Consider the following 26,810-nt stretch of genomic DNA (forward strand, 5'->3'; position numbering starts at 1 on the left):
TCCACCCAGATGTCACCACCCCACAGCATCAGACTCACTGCCAATCTCAGGACAGTCGAATCCTTGGTTCCGTTGCCTGAGGTGGACGTGGCGGGGAACCTCGGGGCAAAGGGCAAGAGCATGATACAGCCCCTGAAGAACCCTTAACCGCCTGCAAACACTTTCCATGTAGGAAGTCAGTGCTGGGGTCATGCTCTTGTAGCTTTCTCTGTAAACACCTGGCTCTGGGCTGTTAGGGTTGCACAGCCACCTTCCCAGACCTGTTTTTGTAAGAATCCCGCCTTTCTCTTCCCCAGCCATACAACCAACTGGCCAGTCAGGGAATGTGCTGTGGGTGTGGATGCTACAAGGACCTCAAAACACCTTGTCTAAACTATAAATGACTTCTCAGGTCTGTCATGGAAAAGCCATGAGTAGAAATTAAACAGAACTTTTGTACATTCAAACATTCAGGAGGCCAGCTTGGGTTACATGTGACACCCTGTCTCAAGAACCCACTGAGGGCTGAAGATGTATCTTAGTTGGTGAGGGCTTTCCTAGCATGCCTGGGACCCTAGTTTCTACCCTGGGCACCACAGTGTGATGTGTCTTGAGATCCAGCACGTGAGAGGTAGAGGCACAGGGATCAGCTGCATGAGACATTGTTCCCAAAAAACAAAGTGAAACACTGCAGGACCAGAGAATAGGGTGGGTGGAGCTGGAAACGGCTCACTTGGTGAAAATGATCCCCGGCATCCACGTAAAAGGCCAAGCCTGGTCAGGTGGTAATGGCGCACTCGGGAGGCAGAGGCAGGCAGATCTCTGAGTTCGAGGCCAGCCTGGTCTATAGAACGAGTTCCAGGACTGCCAGCAGAGTTGGGAACAGGCAGATCCTTGGGGCTTATATCTGGGGCCTGGTGAGACACTACCTGCATAAAACAAGGTGCTTGGCTCCTGAGGAACACCACCCTAGATCAACCACCCACATTCACATGCTCACACATGAATACATGCCTGCACATACTACATACAAAAAAGGGATAAAACCTTTTTAAAATAACTGGATGTGGGCCCAGTAAGCTGGCTCAGCTGATAAATGTGCTTCCCGGCAAGGACCTAAATTCAGTCTCTGCAAAGTGGAAGGAGAGACCCTGTTTTGTAGGCTGTCATCCGACCTTATCTACACCATGGTATGACACTGCACCTTCCCAAACAAGTGCAGTGAGGCAGCAATCCTCCTGTTGGATACTAGGACCCGGATGTCCTGGCATATGAAAGAGAACACCACCTCATCAGAAAGCATAACAATTTAATTCAGCACATTCTTGGAACCCAGGAATCCTTCAGCGTCCCAGAGGCTGTGACCCTTGTCCCTAAGTGCCACTGTCTGTCTGGGAGACACTTGGCACTATGGCCTTCCTGCCAACTTCAGGGGGAGTGCCAAGACTAGAGGCATCTCTCCCTCTCTTTCCAGAACTCGCCCCTCATGGTCTTTGGTGAGGTGGGCTGGAAAGAGATTTTGAGCCTCAGGTCTGCTCTTCATTGTCGTGCTGTGTGGGATCCATTACATAAATACGTTCTTCCAGGCAGTATGACACAATAAATACTTTCAAGTTGCTGTGTAGCACAGTTGTTGAGATACGCACTTATGTGGCTTTCGCAAGGGCAGAAGATAACTTCTGTAGCATGTCTGTGCCCACTGGATACAAAGTGAGATCCAGAGAAGGGTGTATCTACCCCATGTCCTTATCAAAGTGCCAGGGAGTCAGGACCCAGGCCAGTACAGTGCTTCCTGGTAGGGTGGGTACCAGCCCTACTGAGAATCGGGTCAGGGCTGCTCATGGACAGCCCGGATCCCCTGTTGAGCTGTGTGTTGGCAGCCTGCTTTGGGGAGAAGTTTGATTATAGACAGGCATTCAGGCTTGCTGAGGTAACCTCATCTTGAGGCTAGCCAAAAGATGAAGCAACTGGCAACTATCCACCCGATCCCAGGCTTGAGTACTGCTAGGCCAAGAGATCCCAAAGCAGCTGGTGGGATGGCTGTGCTGGTGTCATCTCCTAATCAGCAGGTCCCAGTCATCTCCACTGCCTGTGTGGGGCCAGTCCAACATTTTGTTAAAAATGGGGAGACTGCATTGAGACAAGCTGTAGGCTGGCAGCCCTTCAATTTCTCATGGGAAGACCCAGGAACCTAGGTAGACAGGGTGTGCAGTCCAAGAAGGCCTGGGCTCCCCTCATTTCCCCATAGCCCTGCCCTGTACAGGATGAGCTGTTCCAGGTAGTAGCCTGGGTAGAGCTCCCTACAAAGTACTGAGGATGCTGGGCCATAGGGAGGAATTTGGTGCTGTATGGAGACACAAGGCTACCAGCTCTGCAGCTGGGGACATAGCAAGTGCTACCAAGTAGGCTGGATGGTCCCAGAGGAGCCAAGCAGGGCTTATGATGCCCACAAAATGCTGTTGCTTCTGGGAGAGCCTGCTTCCTTCCATCACCTTTTCAGGGATGTCTAGGATGGTTGTGCTCAGAGGCGATGCAGTGACCAGTGTCTGTAGAGGTGCAGTGGGCTTCCTCCTGCACAGAGCCACTGTCACCTCACACCGTCGACATCAGACCACTCTGCCTGGTGGGGCTAAGAGCCCACAGCAGCCACTCACAGCCCCAGGAGGATAGCACTGAAGTGGGAGCCGCTTCGTACCATGAGGGAGGAGCCGCTGGCATTGTCCAAGAAGACGGAGGTGTAGTGTCCTGTCTGTAGGGAAGGGCACGTGTCAGATAGCAGGCTGGCCCTGCAGCAGAGGCCCTGGGCAGCCTGCGGTGCTCACTCAACATGGGTCATTGTCCACACTGGCCTACTCTGCCCCATATGGAAGAAGGACAGACCTAAGTCCAGAGCCAATGTTGCCTAGTCCTGTGCCCAAAACTAGTACATCTGGCTCTTACTCTATTGTTCTCCAGTGTTTCATATCCGGGTCTATGGGAGCAAGCTTCTGCCCAGGACGGGGGGCGCGGGCTTTAAGAGGCTATCAGGTCCCTGTGTCACACAGCTGTCTCCTAGGCCTTCCTGCCATGGCCTGCAGAGCCATCGTGAGCACTGCTCTGACCTTGCTGCCCCACTGTGGTCCACATGTCAGTGACATAACATTCTCTGGAAACTGCCGGAATAGGGACTGAGATCCACCTGGGATAGTTGCCCCTGAGGACCCACGTGGTGCACACACCCTTAGAATTCAACGGAATTCATGCTTCCAGAACTACAGCTGGCTTGAGCCAAACCACCCATCCTGCAGCTCAGCAGAGAGCTATGTGAGCACTCCCATCGTTCCACATACCTCTCTCCACTTTCCTTTTTAGTAAATCCACTTTGACAGCTGCATCCTTACCACTAGGCAGATCCACAGTGGCAAGAGACTGCCACTAAGGTTCCATGTACAAAATAACTGCCTTGGGTCTCCCATAGTCCCAGAGGGCTCAGGCATCAGGTTCTGTGGCCACCTTCCTCCTGGCCCCACGGAGGGCCTGGGTGGCTAGAAGCACCTGTCACATTATCAGATTCTTGGAAGGTCTGAAAGTGAGACTGTTGCCGCCCAACACGGCTGGAGGGAGAATGGGACCTGAAGCCTGGCTCTTCTCAGGCCAGCATCAGCACTTGGGTGTGTCTAAGGATGCTATCTATGCCCAATGGCCCTGAACAACTCCCAGCACCCCCCATACCTCCTGCGTGGTCGGCACAGCCCCACACACCTGCAGATACAGGACACCATTTACTGAGATGGTGAAGAGCTCGCTGCTATTCTCCAGCCCCATGACAGTCTCCAGGGAGCTGCGTCCAAGACAGAAAGACGGTCAGCCCGTCTCCAGGCCTCACCAGCTTCCCCCACAGTACGCGCAGCAGCTGCCACTTAACGATCACCACCACATGCAGTAAAGTACTAGGTGCAGAGCCATCATCCCTAGGAGGGGGTGTTTGAACTGGGTCCTCAGGAGGAGGACAGACAGGAGCCATGCATAGGGCACAAAGCCCTGGTTCCCCAGTGGGAAACAAGTACAGGCCAAGATGGAAGGCGGCAGGTGTCACAGGAAGCCAACAGGTCTAGGAAGTCCGAAGCCAGGTTAAATCTGCAACTTTCTCTATTCATCCACACACCCTCCAACTACACAGAGCACATGCCCTGCATTCCAGGTGCCAGGCAAAGATGTCACAGTCCCTGTTCTCCTAGAGCAAATGAGGCACACGGGGTGGATACCACCAGCGATGAGCATCTTAAGTCATCAGGGGGAATTTTCTCAGGTGAGACGTGGGAGAGTGACTAAAGAGGGGCGCTTGTGGAACTCCCCCAAAAGCCCCTCCAGGTAAGACACTCCCTCTGTCCTCTGAATGAACGTCCTGGTGTCAGGAAGGGTCAGAAAAGGCAGAACAGCCAAGGGCCTGTCTCATAGGTCCTGGGAAGGAGATAGGGCAGTATGGGGTCGGGGGTCCCCCAACCCCTATAGTAGTAGGAATGGAGAAGGCTCTCCCCACTGGCAGGGCCAGGCTGCAGCGCCCACTCACGCGTTGTGCTGGCAGAGAGACTGGATGCAGATCAGCAGGCGTAGTCGGTCCCGAGGTCGTGGTGGTCCTCTTCTTGGCTGCTCTGTGAGCGCTACAGGGAGGACAAGTCCAGGTGATTGGTCACATGGGTGCTGGCAAGGCCAGGGCAGTGGACGCCCCGCCACCACGCCCCGGGCCTCACCCACGTGCAGAGTGGCAGCTAGGGCATAGAAGCCAGCCACTGGCGCGGTGTACTGGCCGCTGGTCAGGTTCAAGCCTGGGCCTCGGCGGAAGACTCCCTCGACATCGGGCTACGGAGCACACAGAGGAGGTCATGCGCGGGGCCCCGCCCTGCTCCACCCAGCCAGGTGCACCTCACTCACCAGGTAGTAGACCCCGAGCTCATGAAGCGCACGCCGCTCCACCTGCGTATCTCGGCGCAGGCGACAGTGGAACGCGGCTTCCACGCGTGGTGCTCGTGGGCCCTGGGCCAGGATGGCCGCCAGCAGTGCCAACACAGGCCCTGGGTCCTGGTCGTTGTCACCATCCTGGGCGACCAGGACTCCGGAGGCGCTGTCTGAGGCTGGTGTGGTGAAATCGCTGGTGCAGTGCTTGGGCTCCGCGCTCTCCCGCTGACGCACCGCTCCTGATGCAGAGCGGTCAGTGGATCACTCTGCCCACCCGCCTGTGTCTCTGGAGCCTGCCGACTGAGGCTGGCAGCCCTGGCGAAGTCCTGGGGACACTCCTACCTAACCCTGCCAGTTTCCCTTCACACCGCCTGCCGCAAACTCCAGCAGGTGAATGTCCAGTGCCCAGCACCCTTGTCCGCTAGTCTCTCCTGTCACACCCATATTTTTGGAAAAGTTGTGCGTAAATACCTCCTGTGACTACACTGGGGTTAACAAAGGCTCTCCAGGCCCTGGAAGTGTATTTAAAGTAAATGAGCCGTGGATGGAAGCAGAGAAAGGGCTCCTAGTAGTTCTCTCTGGCACTGTCAACTCCAGGAGAGTGTCTGTCACTCTCCGGCTCTGGAATGGGCTCCTAGCGTGGAGATGTGGGTGATCCCCAGTGAAGAACAATAAAAGGCAGCCTGTCTCCTTCCACAAGACCTCTGCCTGCCACATTGCTCTCACCCCCAATGTGCCCCATGGCAGGTAGGGCTGCCAACTGGAGAGCAACCTAGCAGATGTTCGCTCGGTGCTAAGCTCTGTCCTCTGGAGATGCCCCGCGGGCTTACCACAGAGCATGTGCACACAGGGTGGCACCCTTACCTTTCAGCAGTAGCTGGAACTCCTGCAGCAGAACTTCAGATGGGATAAAGGGGCCTGGGGGGCCCTGAGGACCTGGTGGCCCCGGAGGTCCTGGCAGGCCAAGCTGGAAGGCAAGGCAGGCGGTGAGAACATTTGAGGGAAGGGCATGGGGGACCCCTCTGCCAGGTCTTGCTAGAGAGAGGCAGACAGGAGAGTTCCCCCGACGGCTCTGGGCTCTTCCCTTCTTAGTGGAGGTCCTTTGGGCTCTCGTGTCCCTCTGGCATCAAGCAGGGAACGAGAACCACAGGCCTAGAGAGCGTAAGGACGGAATTGTGCAGGTGTGACGTTCACTTGGGGTGGTGCAGGGCAGGGGAGGCTCCGAATGCAGAACACGGCATCTGCCGCTCCTGGTGTGATTCCCGGAGAAAGGACCACTCCGGGATGCGTCTGCATCTCTTTCTGCCATGGGACACAGCAGCAAGTCTCCACTGCACGTGATCCTGGGGACCCTGAAGGAGTTTATACTGGTTTGGGTGGGGCCTAAGAGAAGGGAGGCCAGCTGCTGCACAGAGAAGCCTGGAAAGGTCAGATGGCTAAGGGTGCAGGGCCAACCCACCACCTCTCAGGCCCAGACCCTGGGTGGCCAAGGCTGACCTCGGTAGAGAGGGCCAAAACACAGTAATGCCCAGCCTTGATCCAGAGTTACTCTGAGTGTCGTCCCCCGCACCCCCCCAAAAAAAAACAAAAAACAAAAAGCCGGGCATTGGTGGTGCATGCCTTTAATCCCAGCACTTGGGAGGCAGAAGGAGGCAGATCTCTGTAAGTTTGAGACCAGCCTGGTCTACAGAGTGAGTTCTAAGACAGGCTCCAAAACAATGCAGAGAAACCCTGTCTCAAAAAACCAAACCAAAACAAAACGAAAAGCAGAGTTTCTTTGAGGAGCTCAGCGTAGGAATCATCCATCAGGTCCAAGTGCCAGCGCCCTGCCCAGGCCAGGGCCATACTGAGAGGGCCTCCCTCTTTCACTCCATCATTCTGAAGCTATCCTGACTCCCAGACACATGTCGGGCAAGCGTCTCTCTTTGGACAAGAGGGAAAAGCTAGGGAGGACCTGGCATCCTAAGAGGACAGGGTGGATGACAGGACGCAGGCTCCTGACTCCGATCTGGTTCTTTGCATGGCATTTGCTGTTGGAGACAAGGGAGCTAGGGGGCTGGTGAGGGTGTTTGCTCAGGCTGCTCACCTTCAGCCGCCTGGCCTTGGTCCTGCTCCGCCTCCTGCTGTTGACGCCCTTGTCACTCTGCCTAACAAAGAGCATCCAGGCATCACGGGGATCCACACTGTGTGCTTGCACCGTGGTGGGCTCCTGGAACACAGACGGCCTCAAGCTGGTTGGTTTGCTCTGTGGCGTTGCTTCGTGGCACCCTGGGCCTTGTCACCTGTGTTCTCAGAGATACTGTCATCACCTCCTCCCCCAGCCCTAGCCCATGGGGATGAAACCTCGCTGCACTCCTGGGAGAGCCCAGGCCACAGGAAGGTGGGAGGCAGGACTCTGCAGCAGGTACTCTGGGATACATCTTCCTGCTCTTCCTCGAGATATGCTAGAACAATCTCACGGTCATTGATAGCCACTGGCAGGCGGTGACTATGAATATGTGAATCCTGGTTCTATTTTCTCTCCCCATAGTCAGAAATGCCAAGGAGACCAGCCACTGGGGTCCCAGGCCGCGGTGGGCAGAGGGGTCACTGCATGGGGCCTTTATCTTTCTCAGCGCTTTGAAAACACTGGCCCAAGGAGCCCAGCTCTGAGAGCAGCCTTATTTTCTGGCAGAGGCCTTTGGCAAATAGGACAGTCAGTGGACCTCAGCAGTCTGGGTTTCATGCAGGGCTGCCAGCTGGGGAAGCAATGGCTCAGGGCACCTTAGAAGTCATGGGCACAGAGACAAAGAGTCAGGATCTCAGAACAACCCAATGAGTGCCCTGTGGGTCGCAGGCCAGGCTGCTATGCTGGCAAGACAGAAGCTTCTATGCTTCTTGCTGGTCTGATACCCTCAGTGGAAATGCAGTGCTTCCTGTCATAGGTCATGATGGGTGTGCTGACCCTTTCGGGGGGACCAGTGACCTGGGTATGGACTCAGACCGCTGTTAGCCATGTTATCTGGGGCCTCAGGAGTTGGCATGGGGGCTGGGCAGATGCCCGGGCCAGTCAAGTTCCAGCTGTCAGGGAGCTGGTGACTCCTTGACACTCCAAAGAGGGTCCACGGGTAAAACCCCACTGGGAAGTTCGGGCCCACTCCCCGTTTCCCATTGATTATGACGACCTCATGAAAGTTTCGAAGTTTCATATCTGAAGGGGGGCGGGGGACACCGACCGAGTGAGGAAGCTGGGTGAGGCAGGATGAGGTGGTGGCAGGACCTTGGGATACCTTGGGGGCCCAGAGTTGTAACCATCTCCAGCTGTTTTAGTGGATGCTTTGTTGGCCTCCTGGGTGCTGAGGACAAAGACCTCTGGCCTGAGGTCTCCTTGTGCCTGGCCACAGACAGAGACGCTTTCAAGAGCCCTAGCCTCCAGGGTTGAGCTGCTCTGGCGAGGGTTGCCAATCCGCGCTCCCCAGGCCTCTGGCCACACCCTCCCCAGCCTGCATCCCTCTCGCCCCCCACCCCGCCCTCCCACCAGCATTTCAGGTAGAGATCCTGGGAGGGAAGGGGCCTGGTTACATCACTCCTTTCTCACTAGCAGTCACCTAACAAAGTCACCCAACAAAAAGAAACTAGGTTTGAGAGTCCTGCTCTTCTACTAGCCTTCCAGTTTCGCGAGGAGCACGTTATCTGTATTTCACACCTTTCTCAACTTCTCTCACTGGCCTAGTAAAATTCTGCCGCCAAAGCCACCATGCAGAGAGCTCATCCGCACTACCCTGAGCCACTGAAAGGGGCGTTTGGTGGTGTTGGATGCTGCGTGGCCAGGAGTGCCACCTTCCTGCCTTCTCTGGCCCCCTAGGACAGGGAGGTCTGGGGCGCGGCCGCATCTTACCGGTGGGCTGTCGGGAAGCCGTGGACGTGCCTGGTTCCCCACCGGTGCAGCGGCCTCCGGGATACCGAGGCCCATGGTGGCGACTAGGCTGGAGCAGGTGAGCAGCAGGAGCGCTCCGACGGGGCTGCGGGACAAGGCCATGCTGGCGGCGGCGGCAGCAGCGAGAACAGCGGGTCCAGTCCGCGCTTTATAACGCGCTTGAATCCCCCGCCTGCCGAGCGCCGCCCTCGCTGCCGTCGCCCCCTCGCGGCTCGGACGCGCGCAGCAGGCACAGGAACCCTAGAGAAGGCGGGCACCGATCCAGTTCGTGCACCCCTCCGCTTGTGGCTAGCATCTGACCTGCTCCAACCCAGGGCCAATGTCTCCTAGTCCTGCTTCTTGCCCCCCCCCCGGACCCTCTTTTCTCCAAGGACATCAAAAAACCTCCATTCCATCATTCCGAGTGTCCTCTGAGCGCCCCAGGCTTCCTTCCATTTCTCCTGGTGCCCTGCGAGTCCCAGGTTTGATGACTTGGATTGAGTGTATGAAGGCCCTGGCTCCTCCCTTTCAAGCTAGTGAACCCAGAGCTCTTGTGAGGTGTTCCTGCTCTTCCCCACGGAGCCTCTCAGACTCCATCTACAATGCTAACAGCTACAGAGCACTGACCCAGCCTGGCTGGAAGGACAGACCCCTCTTATGCCCTAAGCCAGGTGTGGGGTCATCCAACCAGGATAGATGTGGCAACCCCTGAAGACCTGATTTGGGAGCAGGCCAGCTCTGCCTGAGTGGCTCTCCTCCAAGGAGGCGCGCCCACTCTGCCTAGAGCTGGTGTCATTGCAATGGCTCGAGATAAACCAGGACACTAGGCTTTCTTTGTGTGCGTGTGTGTGTGTGTGTGTGTGTGGTGTGCATGCACACGCACGTACATGTGAGTACAGTACAGGTGGCCTTAAAGGCTAGAAGAGGGAATCTGATGCAGGGAGCCTGATCCTAAGATGTCAAGTGCCCCTTACTCCCTTCACAGAGCTGTAGGGCTGACATCAGGGGCTGCCATGTGAAAGTAAGTCTTTTTCCAGCGGACCGTCCTAGTGATGTCATGGGTTCTTCCAGAGGGCTCAGATCCAGTCGGTTCTGATACTGGCATGGCTCGAGGTAATGACGCAGCCCAGTCCAGGCGCATGGTCCCGGAACTCTGGGCTTTTGGGGAAAGCTCCTGTCTGTTTGCAGGGTCCCATTAGAGAGCCAGGTCCTCTGGAGGACAGGCATGCGCAGCAAAACACACAGGGCACTAAGCATGGGGTCCATAGCCCACAGCCCCGAGGGAACAGCACCCCTTATTCAGAAGTGCAGCCCCTGCGGGTGGTGCCTGCGTCTGAGCGGAAGCACTGAACTAGTGGCCAAGGGACTGGGCGGGCGGGGCTAGGAGTGACCTCCCCATGTGCCTTCTCGCCTGGCAGAAATCTAATCCTCATTCTTGGGCCCTCATGTCATGGTGTTGTCCAGGCTTCCTGGCCGTTCAATGAGCCAAGCCTTCCCAGTGTCCCACTTCCTCCAAAGGAAGGCTGTTGGCTGATGAGGTCATCGGGATGAAATCTCCCTTTACTCCAAGACAATGGGAGCCCGCCTGAGGCTGGCTAGAATTGTGACCTCTAGAGCACATGCAGATAGCTGTGGTGTCACCTGACCTACCTACCACATGGGTGGACCATCAGTGCTCAGATCATAGGACTGTCCCCCTCCCATAAATGAAGAAAAGGGGGCCTAGAGCTTGGGAGTGTCATGGAGTCACCAGGTGACTCCACGGTCCAGCTGCCATGTCCTGCAGTGAGCACCTCTGTAGGCTCTGAGTGCTCCTTTGGGCCCTGAATGCTCCCAAAGGCTCTGAGTGCTCCCAAGGTGTGGTGGTTTGAATAAAAATATGGCCCCATAGGCTCCTGTATTTGAATGTTTAGTCACCAGGGAGTGGAACTGTTGGAAAAGATTAGAAGGATTTGGAGATAGGGTCTTGTTGGACGAAGTGTGTTACTGGGGGTGGTGGGCTTTGAGGTTCCAAAAGCCCATGCCAGGCGCAGTCTCTCAGCCTGCAGATCATGGTGTAGCTCTCGGCTACTTCTCCTGAAGGCTCAGTCTCTCAGCCTGCAGATCACGGTGTAGCTCTCGGCTACTTCTCCTGAAGGCTCAGTCTCTCAGCCTGCAGATCACGGTGTAGCTCTCGGCTACTGCTCCTGAAGACTCAGTCTCTCAGCCTGCAGATCATGGTGTAGCTCTCGGCTACTGCTCCTGAAGCATGCCGGCCACTGTGCTCACTTCCATGATGATAGTGGACTAAACCTCTGGAACTGCAGGCCAGCCCCCAACTAAATGCCGTTCCTGTGTGAGAGCTGCCGTGGTCATGCTGTGTCTTCACAGCAATAGAACAGGGACTAAGGCATGGCGTCTCTGTGTGTTTCTGAGGGCTCTGAGGGCTCTGAGGGCTCCTGTAGGCTCCCCGTGAGCCTAAGCACGCTATACCCTCACTAGAAGCCCTCACTACCTTCAAACATCTGGTCCTTGTTTGCCCGGGGACTCTGAGGAATGGCTCTTGGGCTGCCTAGTGGACTTCCCCTGCATTGCAGGCAGGTCTAGCTACAGGAAGATCTCATGAATGCCCAGCGTGCCAAAGATTCTGCGTGTTGTGCAGGTGGCTGTCCCCTTTCCCACGCACTCTGTGTCCTTAGGGTGGCTTTAGTGGAGTGTACCAGCACCCTGTCTCCCCTCCATTGTTTCTGGTTGGTTAGGCCAGTAGGTGGCCCTGGCAGGAGATGGGGACAGGGGAGCCGGGGACAGCTCCCCTGCCCAGCAGGCACTGCAGCCACAGCTGTGCTCCCCGGCGGCTCTCAGCACCATCTTGAGTGTGCATCTGCCACTTCCCTGGTCCCTGGAAGCTGCTGGTGGTTAGGGTATCCCGTTGTTGCTAGCTCCCGGCATTTCCACAGCCCTGCCTGGATTCACTGGAAGCTGGTCCCCAGTTAAAACCCCCTTTATTAGACTCTCAGCTCCCTAGCTGGAGGACCTTTCTCCCTGGAACACTGAGCATGCCACTGATCCAGTCAGGCCAGGTGAGGCACAGCTGAGGACCACGCTGGACAGCGTGTGTCCCCATTCCAGGACTTTCCCACTCACACTCGCCCAGCAATGTCTGGCCTTTCCAGCTCTGCATTTCTGATTAACCCAGCTTCACTCTTTGAACGGCCCTGGAATGGCATGCTTAGGAAACACAGTAGGACATCCCTGTGGGGCTGAGTCCTCACAGTGTTTCTGCCAAATCCATCAGCTACGGGATGAGAGCTACATCCTGATCTGCAGACGGGAAAGAGATTGTACCTGAAATGGGCTTTTGAAACCTCAAAGCCCACCCTCTAATAAGGCCACACCTCCTAATCCTAACCCTTTCAAACAGTTCCACTCCCTGGTGATCAAGCATTCACATAGAGGAGCCTGTGGGCGCCGTTCTTATTCAGACCAGCACTCTCTGGGAGCACTCAGGACACAGGTCTGGGTTCTGTCCTGTTAGAAGTAAACACCCATACACCCTGTCCCATTTGATCTGAGTCAGCTCAGTGGTCCCAAAGCCAGGCGTGACGTAGGGCCTAGGGGCAAAGTGAATCCTGACTTGCAAGAGCAAGCTGGAACTGAGACCCGTCCTCAGAACCCAGGGTGTCAGGAGCTACTCTGGTCCCTTGGAACCCTGGAGAAGGACTCTGTATGTAGTAGGAGCTGGGGGCCGCTCAAGGCCTCAGTGGCTAGTGGTTGGCAGTGTCCCAACCAATTCCCAACCTGAGGTCTAGGTCCTCACCACTCTGACAGAGAGAGCGTGCCACTCACCCGCAGTGAGAGAGAGTCCTGTATTGTTTGGTTACTGGTCTAGTGCCCTCTTCTGGAGGAGAGGAAGAAACAAAGGAAGAGAAGGGGGGAAGGAGGGAAAGAGACACAGAGAATATGTGGAGACTGACCCCACACACCCTCCGTGGGACATAAGTCTGAGCCACTCCAAACCCTATCCCGACGGACAATAGAGTCCATCAGCTAATACCCCACCCCAGCCCAGCAGATCGCTGGAAGCCAGATTCTGACACACCCAGGAGCCATTCCCAGAAGTCCCTGCAGACCAGGGTGGAGGGACCACATTCAGATATTTACATTGAGATACACAAGAGTAGCAATGAAATAACTTTATGGTTGGGGGCCCCACAACGTGAGGAACTGTATTAAAGCATTAGGAAGGCTGAGAGCCGCTCTCCGAGGGCACCCTCCACTGTCTCACTCCCCTGCCTGTGCCACAGCCGCCTGCCTCCCTAGTGTCTCCTCAGAGGCTGCCTTCCTGGTGTCAGAGGTACCCATGGTGGGACGGCCTTCATCCCAGAAGCAGATCTGTAAACACAGTACCAGCATGCAGAGGCTAGGGACGGGGAGAGCCTGGCCCTTATCCAGCCATCCTGTGTGGGGTGGGGTGGAATCCGAGGATGGAGGGGAGGGAGGAAGCTATGGGGGCACCCAAGCCTGAGGCCCTGGCTCAGTGCTCTGGGCACCCCATCCACCCCCTCATTGTGCAGATTCCCCACAAACCACGGGTGGGTAGAGCAAGAAGCACTGACACTACGGAGACTGCTTGGCCGGTGCAGTTCAGGACCTCTCTTCTCTGAGGTCTCCAGGGACAGCGGAGCTCTCTGCTCCGCCATGCTGGTGTCAGGGTCTCACTCTCACGACTGGTCACAAAGTTTGGTAGCACCCGAGACCGGAGCTGTGTACTCAGCTGTGACATCTGATATCGAGCCCAGCCCAAGCCCTGGAGAGGGCATCAGCTCCCAGGGAACAGAAGACAAGCACAAAAGGAGCTGTTCTGCAGGGCAATGAAGAGCTGACCCCGGAATGCCTGCCTTCCTAGTGCTCCTGGGAGGCATTGGGGCTGAAGGGCTTCGTCCATTTAGAGATGTCCAGAAAGATAGTAGAGGCCCCATGGTAGAGCCAGAGGCGGGGTAGGGAGCCGTGGCGGGCCCAGGCGTCCCTCACAGTGTCGTAGGCCTCCATCTCCACGTGGTAGTCGCCATCCATGCCCTGCCAGCGGCCACCTGTCACATACAGCGCGTCACCCAGAGACACCAATGCGCCGTTCTCGTGTAGGCTGTGCTGAGACTGCACCTGTGGATGGCAGCTGTCAGGGCCCAGTGGTCACTGGGGGATGGGAGCAAGGGTGTCCTTGGTGGGGCTGGGGACAGCCACCTGACCCTGAATCCCAGAGCTCATCTACTGCCCACTGTGGTTATGCCAGACGCTTTACCACTGAGGCCCTGGTCTCTCTCCAACCTACATCTAACAGGATGCCTCCTTCAGGCCCTGGAATCACAGGATCCAAGTGTGGTGATGAGATCTGAGCCCAGAGCCTCCTCCAGTGGGGTCTAGGTTGGACCTTGGCTCCACCGCAGCTCTCTTGGAGGGGACAGGTGTGCCAGAGAAGGCCTGTGTTGCCTCTGCATGAAGAGGACAGCAGGCAGCTGTCCCGCCTGCAGGCCCAACAATGTCCAAGTAGAGCATACTCTACTGGAAGCCCAGATTGGCCCAGCTGGGGCTCAGCTAGGAGGCCCAGAGAAGCAGCCCCTAGTAGGGCTTGCTCTCACTGCTGTAGTGGGGCCTCCAGAGTAGGACACAGTGGGCCCGCTGTCCCCAGGCTGGCTGGTGACTGTGTGAGTGCGGCGGGGGTGAGGGGCATCATTTCATCAGGCTCCTGGAACTACGGATCCAGAGACAGGTAGACTGGTCCAGAGCATCCAGCCTAGGACTGAGGAGAAAGGCTGGGGCTCTGGGCCCTTGCGATGATGTCTGGACACACCCACCTCCCGCTGCTTCCTAGGCCCGATGACTAAGTAAGGGGACAAGGTGAGATGGTTCTGGGGAGCTGGCTGCCGCCACACTCTCAGCTCAGAGTCTTGGCGTGATCTTCCACAGGGTGGGATGCTCATCACCCCATGGCTAACAAATGAGTCTTCCTTTCTTTTTGGGGGGGGGTGTTGAAGGAAGGGTTTTCCTCTGTGGCTCTGGAGACTATCCTGGAACTAGCTCTTGTAGACCAGGCTGGTCTCGAACTCACAGAGATCTGCCTGCCTCTGCCTCCCGAGTGCTGGGATTAAAGGTGTGTGCCACCACCGCCCGGTGTGATTCTTCTTTTCTATCCACGGCTGCCCCAGGGGCACTCACCCCTGAACATGGACTTGATCCCTGAGAGGGATCAAAGAGATTGACAGCGCCCACACAGCTGTGGTCTGTGTCTCCATCGTGCCGGGCACTGTGGCCGCCCTATCTTCTGGAGAGAGCCTGCAGGCCTGGCCCTGCTTCTCTGCTGGCCTCTCGGGCACTCTCCCACACCTCCGTTCGGTTGCCTCTCTGGGGTGTCAGGAGTCCATCGAGGCTTCACCAGGAGCGGGCGTGGGGGAACTCACCTTCTGCCACAGGTTGGCCCCTGGGTCATACACGTAGACCTTCTTAGTGTTGTCACCAATGAGATAGAGGGCTCCGTTCAGAGCAGCGCATCGTGGAGAGGACAGGTACTTGGGCAGGAAAGGTGAGGCGATCACACTCCATGCATCTGCAGGGCACACGGAGGGACAACCTCACCAGGAGGAGGGGGCAGCTCCTGGCTGGGGAGGGTCACGAAGGGCTCCACTCTGAGGGCTCTGGGGCCCGGGCACACTCACTGCCAATGGAGTGAATAAGCCTGAGGCAGTGCGCTGTAGGGCCTCCACCCTGCCTGCCTCTCGCTGGGCCGTGGAGGGGAGGTGCAGGAGGGGCTTTGACCTGGCCACCCTCCTAGTTCATTCCCGAAGGCTTCTGGGAGTCCCTGGGCCTCTGCATCTATCCAACCCACACTTCCCCCACATGGCCATCAGGGAGGCCCTCCCACCTGTCACAGGGCTGTAGCACTGGAGGGCCAGCATGTTGTACTTGCAGGCACTGGAGCCCACCAGGTAGAGGCGGCCCTGGCAGCTGGCAGCCGAGAAGTTGCTGACATACTTGAGGGCCGGGCTGACAGAAGTCCAGCTGTCTGTGTAGGGGTCATAGCGTTCCACCTCTACAGCATCCAGGGCGGTGCCTGCGGAAGGATGTCCTTAGCTGGGTAGGAGCTGGGCACTGGGGTCTAGGAAAGGAGAGGGTCCTGAAAACATAGGGCTGGACTCTCAAAGGTGGCAGGGACGGCTCTGGAGCCCCAGGAAGGGAATGAAGGAGGTATAACCTGTGGAGGTAGTGAGCTCAGTCACCTTCATAGGCAGAGCCTTCCCAGGACCACACCAAGAAGTGGTATGCCCACGTGATGGTGGGCACTGGTCCCTAGGGCAAGTCCTGGGAGAACAGGTTGTAACAGCATTTTTAACACTATGGTACTAGCCCACGGTGGAATGGATGTGCCTGCCTATTGTAATAACTTATTATGGGATATGTGCATCTGTGAGACTCTGGGGACCCCAAGGTAATGGGACTTGGGGTCTTTGTGTGCTCTTTGCTTCCTGGCCAGAACCATAGCAATTATTAGAGAAAAGAGGACCCCCCCCATCACGGAAAGTTAGGCATTAGAAATGGCTTCAGGGCCAGACTGCTGACTGTGACTCTTCGGGGACACCTCTGGGTCTTATTTTAATAGTCATCTAACCAATACACTCCCCAGAGAAACTCTCCACTGGAGTGTCTGGGCGATGAGATGGTCCCTGTGTCAGGCTGATAGCAACACAGAGGTCACTGTGGGTCACTTACCCTCAAGACTTCTCAGTGACCCTGTGCTGAGGTCTGAGTCCCTGCTTCTAGGGTGTGTGATCCCTGCTGGCTCTGGGTTCTGAGTCCTCCAGGATAGGAAAACGGGCTGACTGGTTCCTAGTTACCCAGGATGCTCCAGTCAGGGGTTCTAAGGACTGTTTGCCTGGGGCTCACTGACCCCATAAGGCAGAGAACTCTCCCTAGCAGCATCCCCAGGGAGGGTGTGGGTGGAGACCTGTGGCTGTAGGGTGACGGGAAGGGAGGCCTCACCGCCTATGGCATAGATCTCTCCGTTCAGTGCTGTACTGGCGTGATTGGTGCGGGCTTTCAGCATGGGCGCCACAGGCTTCCAGACAGCTTCCTTCAGTGGGAAACACCAGGCTTGGGTGGTCGACCAGGTGTCTGTTTTGGTACCCCTTGAGCCACCTGCCAGAGAGAGGTTTAGTGTGCACAGGGATGGCTCCTAGCACCTGTCAGTGGGCTCTGACTTTTTATTCATGTGCTTTAAACCTATTCTGGTTTCTGCTTAGTTGAGTCAGGCTGGCCTCAAGCTTGCTACATAGCCAAGGATGACCTTGGGTTTCTGCCACCACCCCCCACCTCTGGAAATTCCTCATTTCCAGATGCGTAGAAAGGTCTGGAAGGTCTTAGCAGACCTTCCAGGATCCTGTTGGGTAGGAGAGTTGGTTTGAGGGGCCAGGGCTGTACCAAGTTGATCAGGGTGTCCCTAGGAGCTCTGGGTCACCCACCTGTGACATAGACATCACTGTTGAGTGCTGCCAGGGAGAAGCCCCACTTGTGGTAATCGGGGAAGTCCGGAAGTGCCATCCACTGCCCTGGAGGGGAGAGAGCCAGACGATCAGAGAGGTTGTGACCCTGCAGGCCTTCTATTCCCACACCTGCCCTGGTGCCTTCTTTCGGAAAGACTGCAGAAATACGCCCCCCACACACAGTGATGAAGAAAATGGGGTCAGAGACAGCCTAGGGTGTCCCAGCTCATCACATTCCTACAACACCCCTTAGAGCCGAGGCGATGTCCAGAGAATGAGATGTCAGCCTTTCAGCAGGTAGAGTGAAGTTCAAATTCCGACTTGCACACACCACTTATGTGAACTCAGTTAGACAAGGCCCAGCCTCGGCATCCCTCTGTAGAATGGAGGCTCATTGGGCCTGAGCGATGGCCCAGCCAGTGAAGGCTCTTGTCATCAAGGCTGATGATCTGCGTTTGATCCCTGTATGTTTCCACCTGTGCACCGTGGCGCGCGTGCGCATTGTGTGCACGCACACACACACCATATGAAAGTAAATATAGGCTGGGCGGTGGTGGTGCATGCCTTTAATCCCAGCACTCGGGAGGCAGAGGCAGGCGGATCTCTGTGAGTTCGAGGCCGGGCTGGACCGACAGCCTCCAAAACAATACAGAGAAACCCTGTCTCGTAAAAACCAGAAAAAAAAAGAAAGTAAATATAGATAGACAGACAGACAGATAGATTTAAAAACTGTGGTATGAGAAATGAGACACATGGGAATGCCCACCAGTCGAGACTGTTAGGCTGTTGTCGCTGTTGTGAGGGACAAAGCCATGAGGAGGGCTTTGAGAAAAAGCATCATGAGCTCATAGGCGTGGGAAAGTTGAATCCTGTGAATGGACTTGCTGCAAGTGTTTGTGGGAGACTGGGCCTTGGGGAAGTCCCCTGGAGTACTGTTGACTGTTTATGACAGTCTGGGAACATGTAGAATTCTAGGACTCATGATGAGGCGAGCCTGGCACCCTGGACAGGAACAGAGTGTCCCCTGATTCATGTCTGTGTCACCCCAGAGTGAGGATGGCCCAGCAATCAGCAGACCGTTGCTGCCAGCCAGCTGCTCTCTCCTGACGTCAACCCCAAATCCCCAGTCGTCAGCCTCTGACCTGGACTGCTGGCGTTGGACTCCCTCCAGCCCGCCAGAGCTGATGCAGCGGGTGCTGGCGACCTGCCCCAGTCCTGGAGCCAACCTGGGCACATCAGCACTTTCCCAAGAGCTCTCCTGGGCACATGGCCTGTGGGGCACCCCTCTACCCCATCCCCTGACCCCTTTACAGCCATGGCAGGAGGCACCAGGAACCCATTTCACAGATGAGAAAAATCAAGACACATCCAGAGACATTAAGTGACCTCTAGCGTCAGACTGGATCCCAGTTTGGCTGGCCCCGAACCTGAACTTTAACTCCTGGACTGTCTGCACCCTTTTAGCTCCCATTTTCCCCGCTAGAGCCTTGGTTTTTACACTTGGTGCACAAGGCAGAGGAACCTAGAGCAATCAGTGGGTTAGGAATCCACCCTGAGTAGCACTCTCTGGACTGCGGGACCTTTAATCCCAGCTCCCGGGGCCTAATAAAAACCAGAGGTGAGGCTTCTATCAGAGGGAGAGTGGACTGAGTACTGTCCAGTTCTCTGCCAGTCCCCTCCCCGTAGCCACCAGGCTCCTCTGCAAGCCTGGTAAGGTCTGACACTCAGCCTGCTGGAGACAAGGCTTGGCAGGTCCCCCTCCCTGGCTCCACCCCAAGGTGACTGCGTGGCTCACATCCAGGACAAGCAGGACAGGTACTTACTGGCCTTGGTGTTGTAGAAGGCAAAGTTCCCGGTGTGGGTGCTGGGTTCTTCACCACCCTCCTCGTCCTCCTCCAGCGCCCGCCCTCCTACGACCACCAGCACCTCCTGCATCTTCTGTGGGAGGCCAGGAAGCTCCTGCAGGTGGGAACCAGGTCAGGGTGGCCAGCCACTGTCTGCCCAGCACAAGTCCGTGGGTGTCTGTGCGTGAGGTTAGGTGGGTCTTGGCATGTGTGCATCTGTGAGCATCTGTACATGTATGTTTGCATGGGCTGGACATGGTGGTGCACACCCCATGACCACCCCTACCCCACCCACACCCATAATCAATGCACATGCCTACCCCATCCACACTCTTACCCAGTGCATAACCCCATTTCATCCACACCCCACCCCATTCACACCCTTATCAGTGCACACCCCACCCCATTCACACCCTTATCCAGTGCACACCCCACACCATTCACACAACCCCCCCCGCACTGTGTGTCACATACTCAGTAGTCACAAATGGGTTCCCCAGGTGCTCTGGATTACCCTTGGGGCAATCACAGCTAGGGCTGTCACTCTGTCAAGACCTGCCTGCTGCCAGCCCGTTGCCATCACTCTCAAGGATGGAACTCCACACAGGCTCAGTTAGAGTCTCTCAGGAGCACTTAGAGACAGTTTCCAGGACCCACAGAGCAGCTGTTTCTCTGTCCTGGATGGTCTTCCCTCATCTTCCTCCCGTCCAACTCCTATGCCTCCTCTAAGGCCCAGCTCCAATGCTGACTCCTCCAGGGAGTCCTTCCTGACTGCCAACCCTTGCCAAGATGCCCCTAGCACCCTCCCTGGGCAGGCCTTTCCAGTGGGCATCAAGTCTGTATTCAGGCTCAACCTCACTCAGCCGCAGGCTTATAAAGATAGAGACACTTCTTGGTTCTTCCGCTGGTACTCAGAGCAGGGCACACCGGAGAGCTGAATGGGGACGCTCTCTCAGGAGACCAGCCTTCCGCAGGGAGCCATACTCAGTCAGGCACTTCGAGGGTACACACTCTTTCTCTTCTCCCTGTGCAGGTGGGAACTCCAGAGATCCTCCTCCACCTTTTAGGTAGAAGTCCCCTGCCCCCCACTCACCCTACTGTGGCCCTGGGACAGGGCCTCCTGGCATGCCTCTGACTCCTGGATCAGCGGCTCTGTGGCCAGCAACTGTTGCACGCAGGGCCTTGGTACGGCATCCAGGTGCACCAGGCTGAGAAGCTCGGGCAGGTGGGCAGACCGCTCCTGGGGGTCATGGCGCACCCAGCGCAGCAGGGCCTCCAGCCGACTTTGCTCCGGTTGCACCTGCAGCAGGTCACTGGCCAGACAGGTGGCCAGGCGGTCTCTAGGCAGCTGCAAGAACTCATCTTCTTGGGCCACCGCCTCAAAGTTCTCCCGCAGGAAGGCCCAGGCTTTGGCGGCCACACCTAACAGCCCCTGCTGCTCCCCAAACTCGCAGATGCCCAGGCAGTTGGTGGCATCCAACTGCTGCTGGAGGTATCGGCCACAGACCTTCTGCACAGTGGGGAAGTGGAGGCGGGACGCGGTGCGGGTCAGTGCCTCCACATTAGTCTGGGTAATGGTCAGCCGGCCGGTGTACACGAAGTCCACCAGCTGTTCTGCCGCAGCCGGCTCTACGTCTCGCAGCTCCACACGTGCCGAAAAGCTCTCGGCAAAGTCTCCCGCAAACATGGCGTGGAAGTAGGGGCTACTCAGAGCCAGAAGGCTGCGGTGACAGGGCAGCTCCTGGTCACCAACCAGGAGTGTGACATCGGCCAGCTTGGGCAGGGAACGCAGACGCTGCAGGCCATCCAGCATGTCTTGGGCATGTGAAGGCAGCTGGAAGTCCAGGCTGTCTAGATTCCGCACCATGATACAGTGCCCACAGAGACCCGTGCGGCCCGCACGCTTTCCCGGAAGTGGTACCTGGGGTTCCCCTGAGTGCCTAAGTGGGAAAACAGGGTCAGTCATGAGAGCTACGGTCTCATCCACCTGTGATTCGCTGCTTGACTGTCTGGGCATCAGCCATCTCCACCCCTGGCAAGTGCCCACCTACTGTGTGTTGCCTGTGTGAGAGCCGCTTTGGGCATCTCACATCTGCTCTATCCCAGGTCCCTAAGGGCAAGCCAACTTGTCGCTCCCGCTTTATAGGGAGGAAACTTCAGGGAGGAAACTTCGGGCTACTTCTCACGGCTAACTAGTTAAGGTAATATTGGGCTATGTAGAAAACACAAGCCTTGGGCCTCCTGTCTTCCACAGTGAAGACCTCCAGGGCAAGGGAACCTCCCTCCTCCAAGCACCCAAGAGGCCTCATCTCTGCCTTCTTTCTTTCTGTCCATGTTGCTGGGCAGACCACGGGAGGCGTTCTGCACTGTTGCTTTTCACAGTCTGTCTGCATGACCTTTCTGGGTGACTTGGTTGAGCCACACCCTCTCTGGTCCTGTTTCCTCAGCTTCTGACGGAGAGACTAAGGGTGAAGAGGCTTTGGGCCATCCTCCTGGGCAGTTCTATGCACAGTCACTTCCCAGACACTTCTGCCAGGTGAGTGTCATTATCTCACAGATAATCTGACACAGAGAGTTTGAGTCATCTACCCAAGACCACAGAGCTAGGAAGTGGGGGAGCCAGCAATGGAATTCAGAGCCAAGCTTGCAACTCAGTTTTAACTACGGCAGGCTTCCCATTGGAATTGTGTTTGTGGCCTGCAGCAGACAGACTTCTAGACTTAACTACATACATGTCTGGTGTTTTGCCCCAAGGAAAACACCAAAGAAAGAATCAGTCACTGGTCATAGTGGGTCATGCCACAATCCATGGCACACGCCTTTAATCCCAGCACTCGGGAGGCAGAGGCAGGCGGATCTCTGAGTTCGAGGCCAGCCTGGTCTACAGAGCCAATTCCAGGACAGCCTTCAAAACAATACAGAGAAACCCTGTCTCGAAGATCCAACAAAACAAAGCAAAGCAAAACAAAACAAAAAATTGAGCCATAAGGGCCACCAGTAAGTTCAAGGTCTGCTTGGGTTACAATGTGAGACCTTGCCAAAAATATTCTTTTAGAAAGAAAGAAGGGAGGGGAGGAAAGAGAAAAGGAAGAGAGGGAGGGGAAGGGGGCATGAGGAAGAAGAGGAGGATCTATATGGAGGTGCCCACCAAGTTCCTCACAGCTGGAAGCTACACAATGCTTGTATATTGCCCCCGGGGGTACCTCACACAGCCGCCACAGTGCTAGAGGGTTAGCAAGTCTGGTGGGTGCCTGAGAGAATCCAGGGACAAGTCCTGTCCAGGGAACTGGCAAACCACAGGGCCTGTGACTGGGGCAGGCTGGGAGTTGAAGGCCCATGCCCCAACCCCTGATGCAATCTCTTTCCTACAGCACAGAGACCTAACCAGGGACCTACACAGGAGGATTTTCAAGGGACAGCCTTGGCTCAGGCCCACAGAGGGCAGCTCAGGAGACCAGTGGCGTCAAGACCCTCAGACCCACCAGGAATCTATCCTGTCTTAGGGAGGCCTCTGACTAGATTGCGATGTGTATCTGGGGCCCATGTCGGAAGGGCTAGGCCCAAGCCAGTGCCACAGCCCTTGCATTCCGGTCATTGCTGGTCTCTGGCTATGGACTAAAGCTACAGCCTGTGCACTCAGTGCCCATGAAGGGGCCTCCGAGATGCCTGCTGACACCTGCTGCAGCTCCACAGAGGCTGGAGGGTAAAGGGGTGTAGAGTCCTGCCAGGGCTGCCCATGGGAGAGAGGGCAGGATTAACCTAGTCTGGTTAATGTGGTCCCAGCTTCCCTCTCTGAACCCATCCAGTCCCAGGAGCCCCTTGCCTATAGAGAACTCTACTAAGCCTAGCTGGCCATCACCTCAATATGGTGCCAACCCCTGCTCTTACCTGTTAGTAGGCTTCCTTAGGACCCCTTGCTGAGATTATAGACCAAAGGGCAAGACTTAGGCTGAAGCGTGGCCCACAAAGGAGGCCTGTTGCGCTGGGCTAGGCTGGGCTGGGCTGAGCTGGGCTGGGCTGGCCACGTGGGAACTTAGGGGTATTTTTAACCTCTGTGTGGGAGGGGGGAGCTAAGTGGGAGGGAGTGAGGTCACAGCTCTTCGAAGACTGTCTCCTTTGAAAGCCCACACTGTCTACATCACACAGGAGACCTCTGGGTACCTGAATGCTAGCATGGACAGTAGGGAGCTTCTTGGGCGAGCAGGTGCTTTGATTCATATCCCAGGCAGTCAGGCTGAACGGGGGAGCCAAGAATGACATGGAGACAGCAGAAGCCTGCGTGGGGCCTGTGGGGCCCACAGAAAGCTGCTCCGGGCTGACACTAAGGACAGTCTAGTCCTGCTTCACCACTGTACTGGTAGGGACGCAGGAAGCCACAGTCCCTCTGTGGAGTGGGACAGTCACATCATGAGTAAGCACAGGTTGGTCAGTCTCTAAGCTTGAGGTCCACCGTGGTGGCGGGGAGCCTTCAGCAACAAAAGCAGAGCTCAGGAGACTCTGACACTTGGGTGCATGGGTGGGAGAGACTGAGATTCTACCCACACAATAAAGGAAGCCTTGGCCTTGGGCTTCCCCAGGGGTTCCCTCCATCCTGGGTGCTTCAGGCAGCTAAGAAACAGGGGTCACCTGAAAACAAAGCAGCCGAGGTTTGCAACCTTCCAGGCAGTGCTTGGTTCGTGGAGACACACTTCACCTTCCGAGTCTAGGATGCTTATGTTAGCCAGGGTCAGGTTGGGTCGGGGACCCGAGGAAGGGTGAGAGACAAACTTGGAAGGTAAGGGGCTTCAGTGCACAGGTGGGACAGGTGGGCGACCAGCCTAGGCCTTGCCACCCGGTCCCTCCTTCCTTCTTACCTGGGCCGTGGTAACATGATCAACTGTGTGCCACTTTGGGAGGGGTGGAATTGATGCTCTCACAGACGGGTCCCAGATGGTACCTTGAGTGACACGACAGCCTTCCTGGCAAAGTTAGATAATTAGAGTGCTGGGGGGGGGGTGCACGGCTCCTATGTGGCCAGCATAGCAGCTGGGGAAGTTCAGCTTTGCACCAGGAGAAACAGGTCACCATCAGGGGAGCCCCGCAAGGCCTGCCCAGCTCCTCACATCTGCTTCTGTGTCCAGAGGGTCCCTGGCTCTGTGATTCCCTCCTTCTCTCTCTCTCTCTTCTCTCTGTCTCTCTCTGTGTGTGTGTCTGGCTTTGGTATTTAGCTTCATATGGTATAGGGAACCCTCATGAATGTTCTCATCTGCTGTGCATTTGGGGCCTCCATGGGGAAGGTACTGAAGCTAGGTGAAAGTTTTGCTCACTGCTCCATTTGCAGGGTCAGTGCTTGGCTGCTCTGTCTGGAGGGAATGAAGGACGGGAACTGTACCATGGGCTCTGTCACAGGGAGCTGGCTGTGCCAACCGAGCAGGTCTCCCAGCAGACCATGTGGGCATTAGAGGCCCAGAGTATTATTGGATGACAGACCTGGCAGGAGACACAACACTAAGCTCAAAATGACAGGCTGCTTCCAAGAGCTGGGACTTGAAGTAGGCGCATGAAAACTATAAAGATATAAAGCAGAACTCTCCAGTAGTAAATGACAATATCCCTCACAGACTGTCAACCGTGAGTCTGGAGGTGTACAAATGTCTGTCTGTCTGTCTGTCTGTCTGTCTGTCTGTCTGACTGTCTGTCTGTCTGTCTAGCTGTCTATCTGTCTGTCTGACTGTCTGTCTGTCTGACTTGCTGTCTGTCTGTCTAGCTGTCTATCTGGATGTCTGACCGTCTGTCTGGCTGTCTGACTGATTGTCTGTCTGACTGTCTGTCTGTCTATCTAACTGTCTGGCTGTCTGGCTGTCTGACTGGCTGGCTGGATCTGTGCATGTCACTGCCTTGCTCACTTGATGCTGAATCATGAGTTTTGAGGAGACTGATTTGAAAACATGGGTTTAAGTTTCATTTTGACAGGGAGTCGCCTTCCTTCCTAAGGCGGGATGTGACACCAGGCACAGCTCCTATTCATGGGCTTTCAGGTCACTTCCCGTTTTGGACGCTGTGATGAAGTGTATCAGCTATGCAGTTATTTCCCCAGACCAGACTCCGAGTGTGAATTCACCAAACTAAAATGTGCCACTAGAATATTTCAAAGGTGCAGGTCACACCAGAGGGACCAGGCCTGGAGAAGCCGCACTTGCTTTTGTTGGTGTGTGGACATGGTGCATGGCTACGAGGCTAACCCAGGATAGGGTCCCACGGGCCAGACTGCTTCCTCCAGGGTTTATGTTCCGCTGGTGCACAGCCTCCGGCTAACCCAGGATAGGGTCCCACGGGCCAGACTGCTTCCTCCAGGGTTTATGTTCCGCTGGTGCACAGCCTCCAGCGCATGTGAGGTTGACTTGGGGAGGGGGTCACCGCGAACATATTCTCTTCTCTTTCCACAGTTAGCCATTGCGCTCCATGCTGTTGCTGCCCTGCGTCAGTCCCTGTGGAGTGGCTGCAGCACTTTTGTCTCAGGCCATGCGTGAACAGTCAGGCTTTGTCGTGTGGGAATCAAGATTCACTAGACTCAGTACAGGTTAAATGAGGTTTATTTGGAGAGCTAACACTCACACAAGAGGCTGCCACAGGTTCCAGCTCCAAGGATCCTCCCAGGCTGTTTCCCGTGATCCGGCTTGCAGCAAGCGAGCTCTGGCTTCTGAGACCCCAGATCAGGTATGGGCAAGGTGTATATCTCACTACAAGGCTTCTCTGTTCTAGGGTCAGAACCACCTTGCTGGATTGATGCTGCCCTGTTAACAGTGACACCCCAGTCAGAATCAAACTCCTTTTCTATGCTCCCTTGCGGCGTCTGTCAGCTATTGCTGTGGAACAATTTGTCCCCAAGTCTAGTGTCTCAGAATGTCCCATCAGGCTGTACTAAGGGTTCTTCAAGCTTTGGAACTCTAAAGGCTGCTTTGGGGCAGGGACCTGCTGGGCTATATGGAGGAAGTCTGGATCCCCCCAACACACCTCTCAGGTCTCCACAAGGTCTCTCCTCACCTGGCTACTGGCTTCCCTGAGGGGCAGAGAGAAGTAGCCATAGAATTGGAGTCACACTGCCTTCCATAGTCTAATCATAAATGACACCCTCAGTGTCTGCTGTATTCTGGGGAGGTATGAGCTGTGACTCCCAGAGGGCAGGGCCACTGGGGGCCTTCTTGGAGGCTTCATAGCTTCTTAGAGGCTCTACAGCTTCTGTATCAGTTTTCATGTTATGGTGAAGCCACTTAAAGGATGAGAGCTTACTTTGGCTCACAGTTTGAGGGGACACAGCCCATCATGGTAGGATAAGCGCGGCAGTAGGAACATCAGACAGCTGGTCATATTGGGTCAGAACCAGGAAACAGAAAGCAGAGTCACTAGACCTTGGCTATGAAGCCTCAAGGCCCTATCCCAGTGGTCTACTTCCTCTGGTCGGCTTCTACTTTAGTGGGTTCCACATCCTACTAAACCAGGACCATTGACTGGCCTACCTCCAATGGGTTCCACATCCTACCAAAACAGGATCACCAACTGGTCTACCTCCAATGGGTTCCATAGCCTACCAAAACAGGACCACCAACTGGTCTACCTCTAAAGGGTTCCACATCCTACTGAAACAGAACCACCAACTGGGGACCAAGA

The 26,810-nt window shown here is 56.0% G+C and overlaps 2 protein-coding genes across 2 annotated transcripts; both read right to left on the reverse strand.

Annotated features, from left to right (window-relative positions):
* Positions 1-1,260: 1,260 nt before the first annotated feature.
* Positions 1,261-8,932, reverse strand: Erfe (erythroferrone). Its single transcript, XM_005082203.3, has 8 exons — positions 8,792-8,932; positions 7,001-7,123; positions 5,779-5,881; positions 4,891-5,153; positions 4,710-4,818; positions 4,529-4,619; positions 3,721-3,799; positions 1,261-2,728 (listed from the first exon to the last, which is right to left on the reverse strand). Exons 1-8 carry the CDS (start codon positions 8,930-8,932, stop codon positions 2,630-2,632), a joined length of 1,008 nt encoding a protein of 335 aa, XP_005082260.1. The 3' UTR covers positions 1,261-2,629.
* A 4,056-nt stretch (positions 8,933-12,988) lies between these two features.
* On the reverse strand, positions 12,989-23,171 carry Klhl30 (kelch like family member 30). Its single transcript, XM_021234192.2, has 8 exons — positions 23,052-23,171; positions 20,257-21,103; positions 19,143-19,278; positions 17,299-17,385; positions 16,820-16,975; positions 15,705-15,893; positions 15,244-15,389; positions 12,989-13,948 (listed from the first exon to the last, which is right to left on the reverse strand). The coding sequence occupies exons 2-8, from the start codon at positions 21,028-21,030 to the stop codon at positions 13,691-13,693; spliced, it is 1,746 nt and encodes a 581-aa protein (XP_021089851.1). The 5' UTR covers positions 21,031-21,103; positions 23,052-23,171; the 3' UTR covers positions 12,989-13,690.
* Positions 23,172-26,810: the final 3,639 nt, after the last annotated feature.

The sequence above is a fragment of the Mesocricetus auratus genome, unplaced genomic scaffold (genome assembly GCF_017639785.1).
Source record: "Mesocricetus auratus isolate SY011 unplaced genomic scaffold, BCM_Maur_2.0 Super-Scaffold_100010, whole genome shotgun sequence".
NCBI lineage: Eukaryota > Metazoa > Chordata > Mammalia > Rodentia > Cricetidae > Mesocricetus > Mesocricetus auratus.

What these genes read in the sequence shown, in the direction of transcription:
- Erfe (XM_005082203.3), bottom strand. Translation starts at nt 8,932, where the DNA reads ATGGCCTTGTCCCGCAGCCCCGTCGGAGCGCTCCTGCTGCTCACCTGC. An exon ending in GGCTTCCCGACAGCCCACCG is followed by an intron (nt 7,124 to 8,791) that starts GTAAGATGCGGC and finishes TCTGTGTTCCAG; the next exon opens with GAGCCCACCACGGTGCAAGC. An exon ending in AGCTGCCACTCTGCACGTGG is followed by an intron (nt 4,620 to 4,709) that starts GTGAGGCCCGGG and finishes TCCTCCCTGTAG; the next exon opens with CGCTCACAGAGCAGCCAAGA.
- Klhl30 (XM_021234192.2), bottom strand. Translation starts at nt 21,030, where the DNA reads ATGGTGCGGAATCTAGACAGCCTGGACTTCCAGCTGCCTTCACATGCC. An exon ending in CTTCTACAACACCAAGGCCA is followed by an intron (nt 17,386 to 19,142) that starts GTAAGTACCTGT and finishes TCTCCCCTCCAG; the next exon opens with GGCAGTGGATGGCACTTCCG. An exon ending in CAGTGATGTCTATGTCACAG is followed by an intron (nt 16,976 to 17,298) that starts GTGGGTGACCCA and finishes TCTCTCTGGCAG; the next exon opens with GTGGCTCAAGGGGTACCAAA.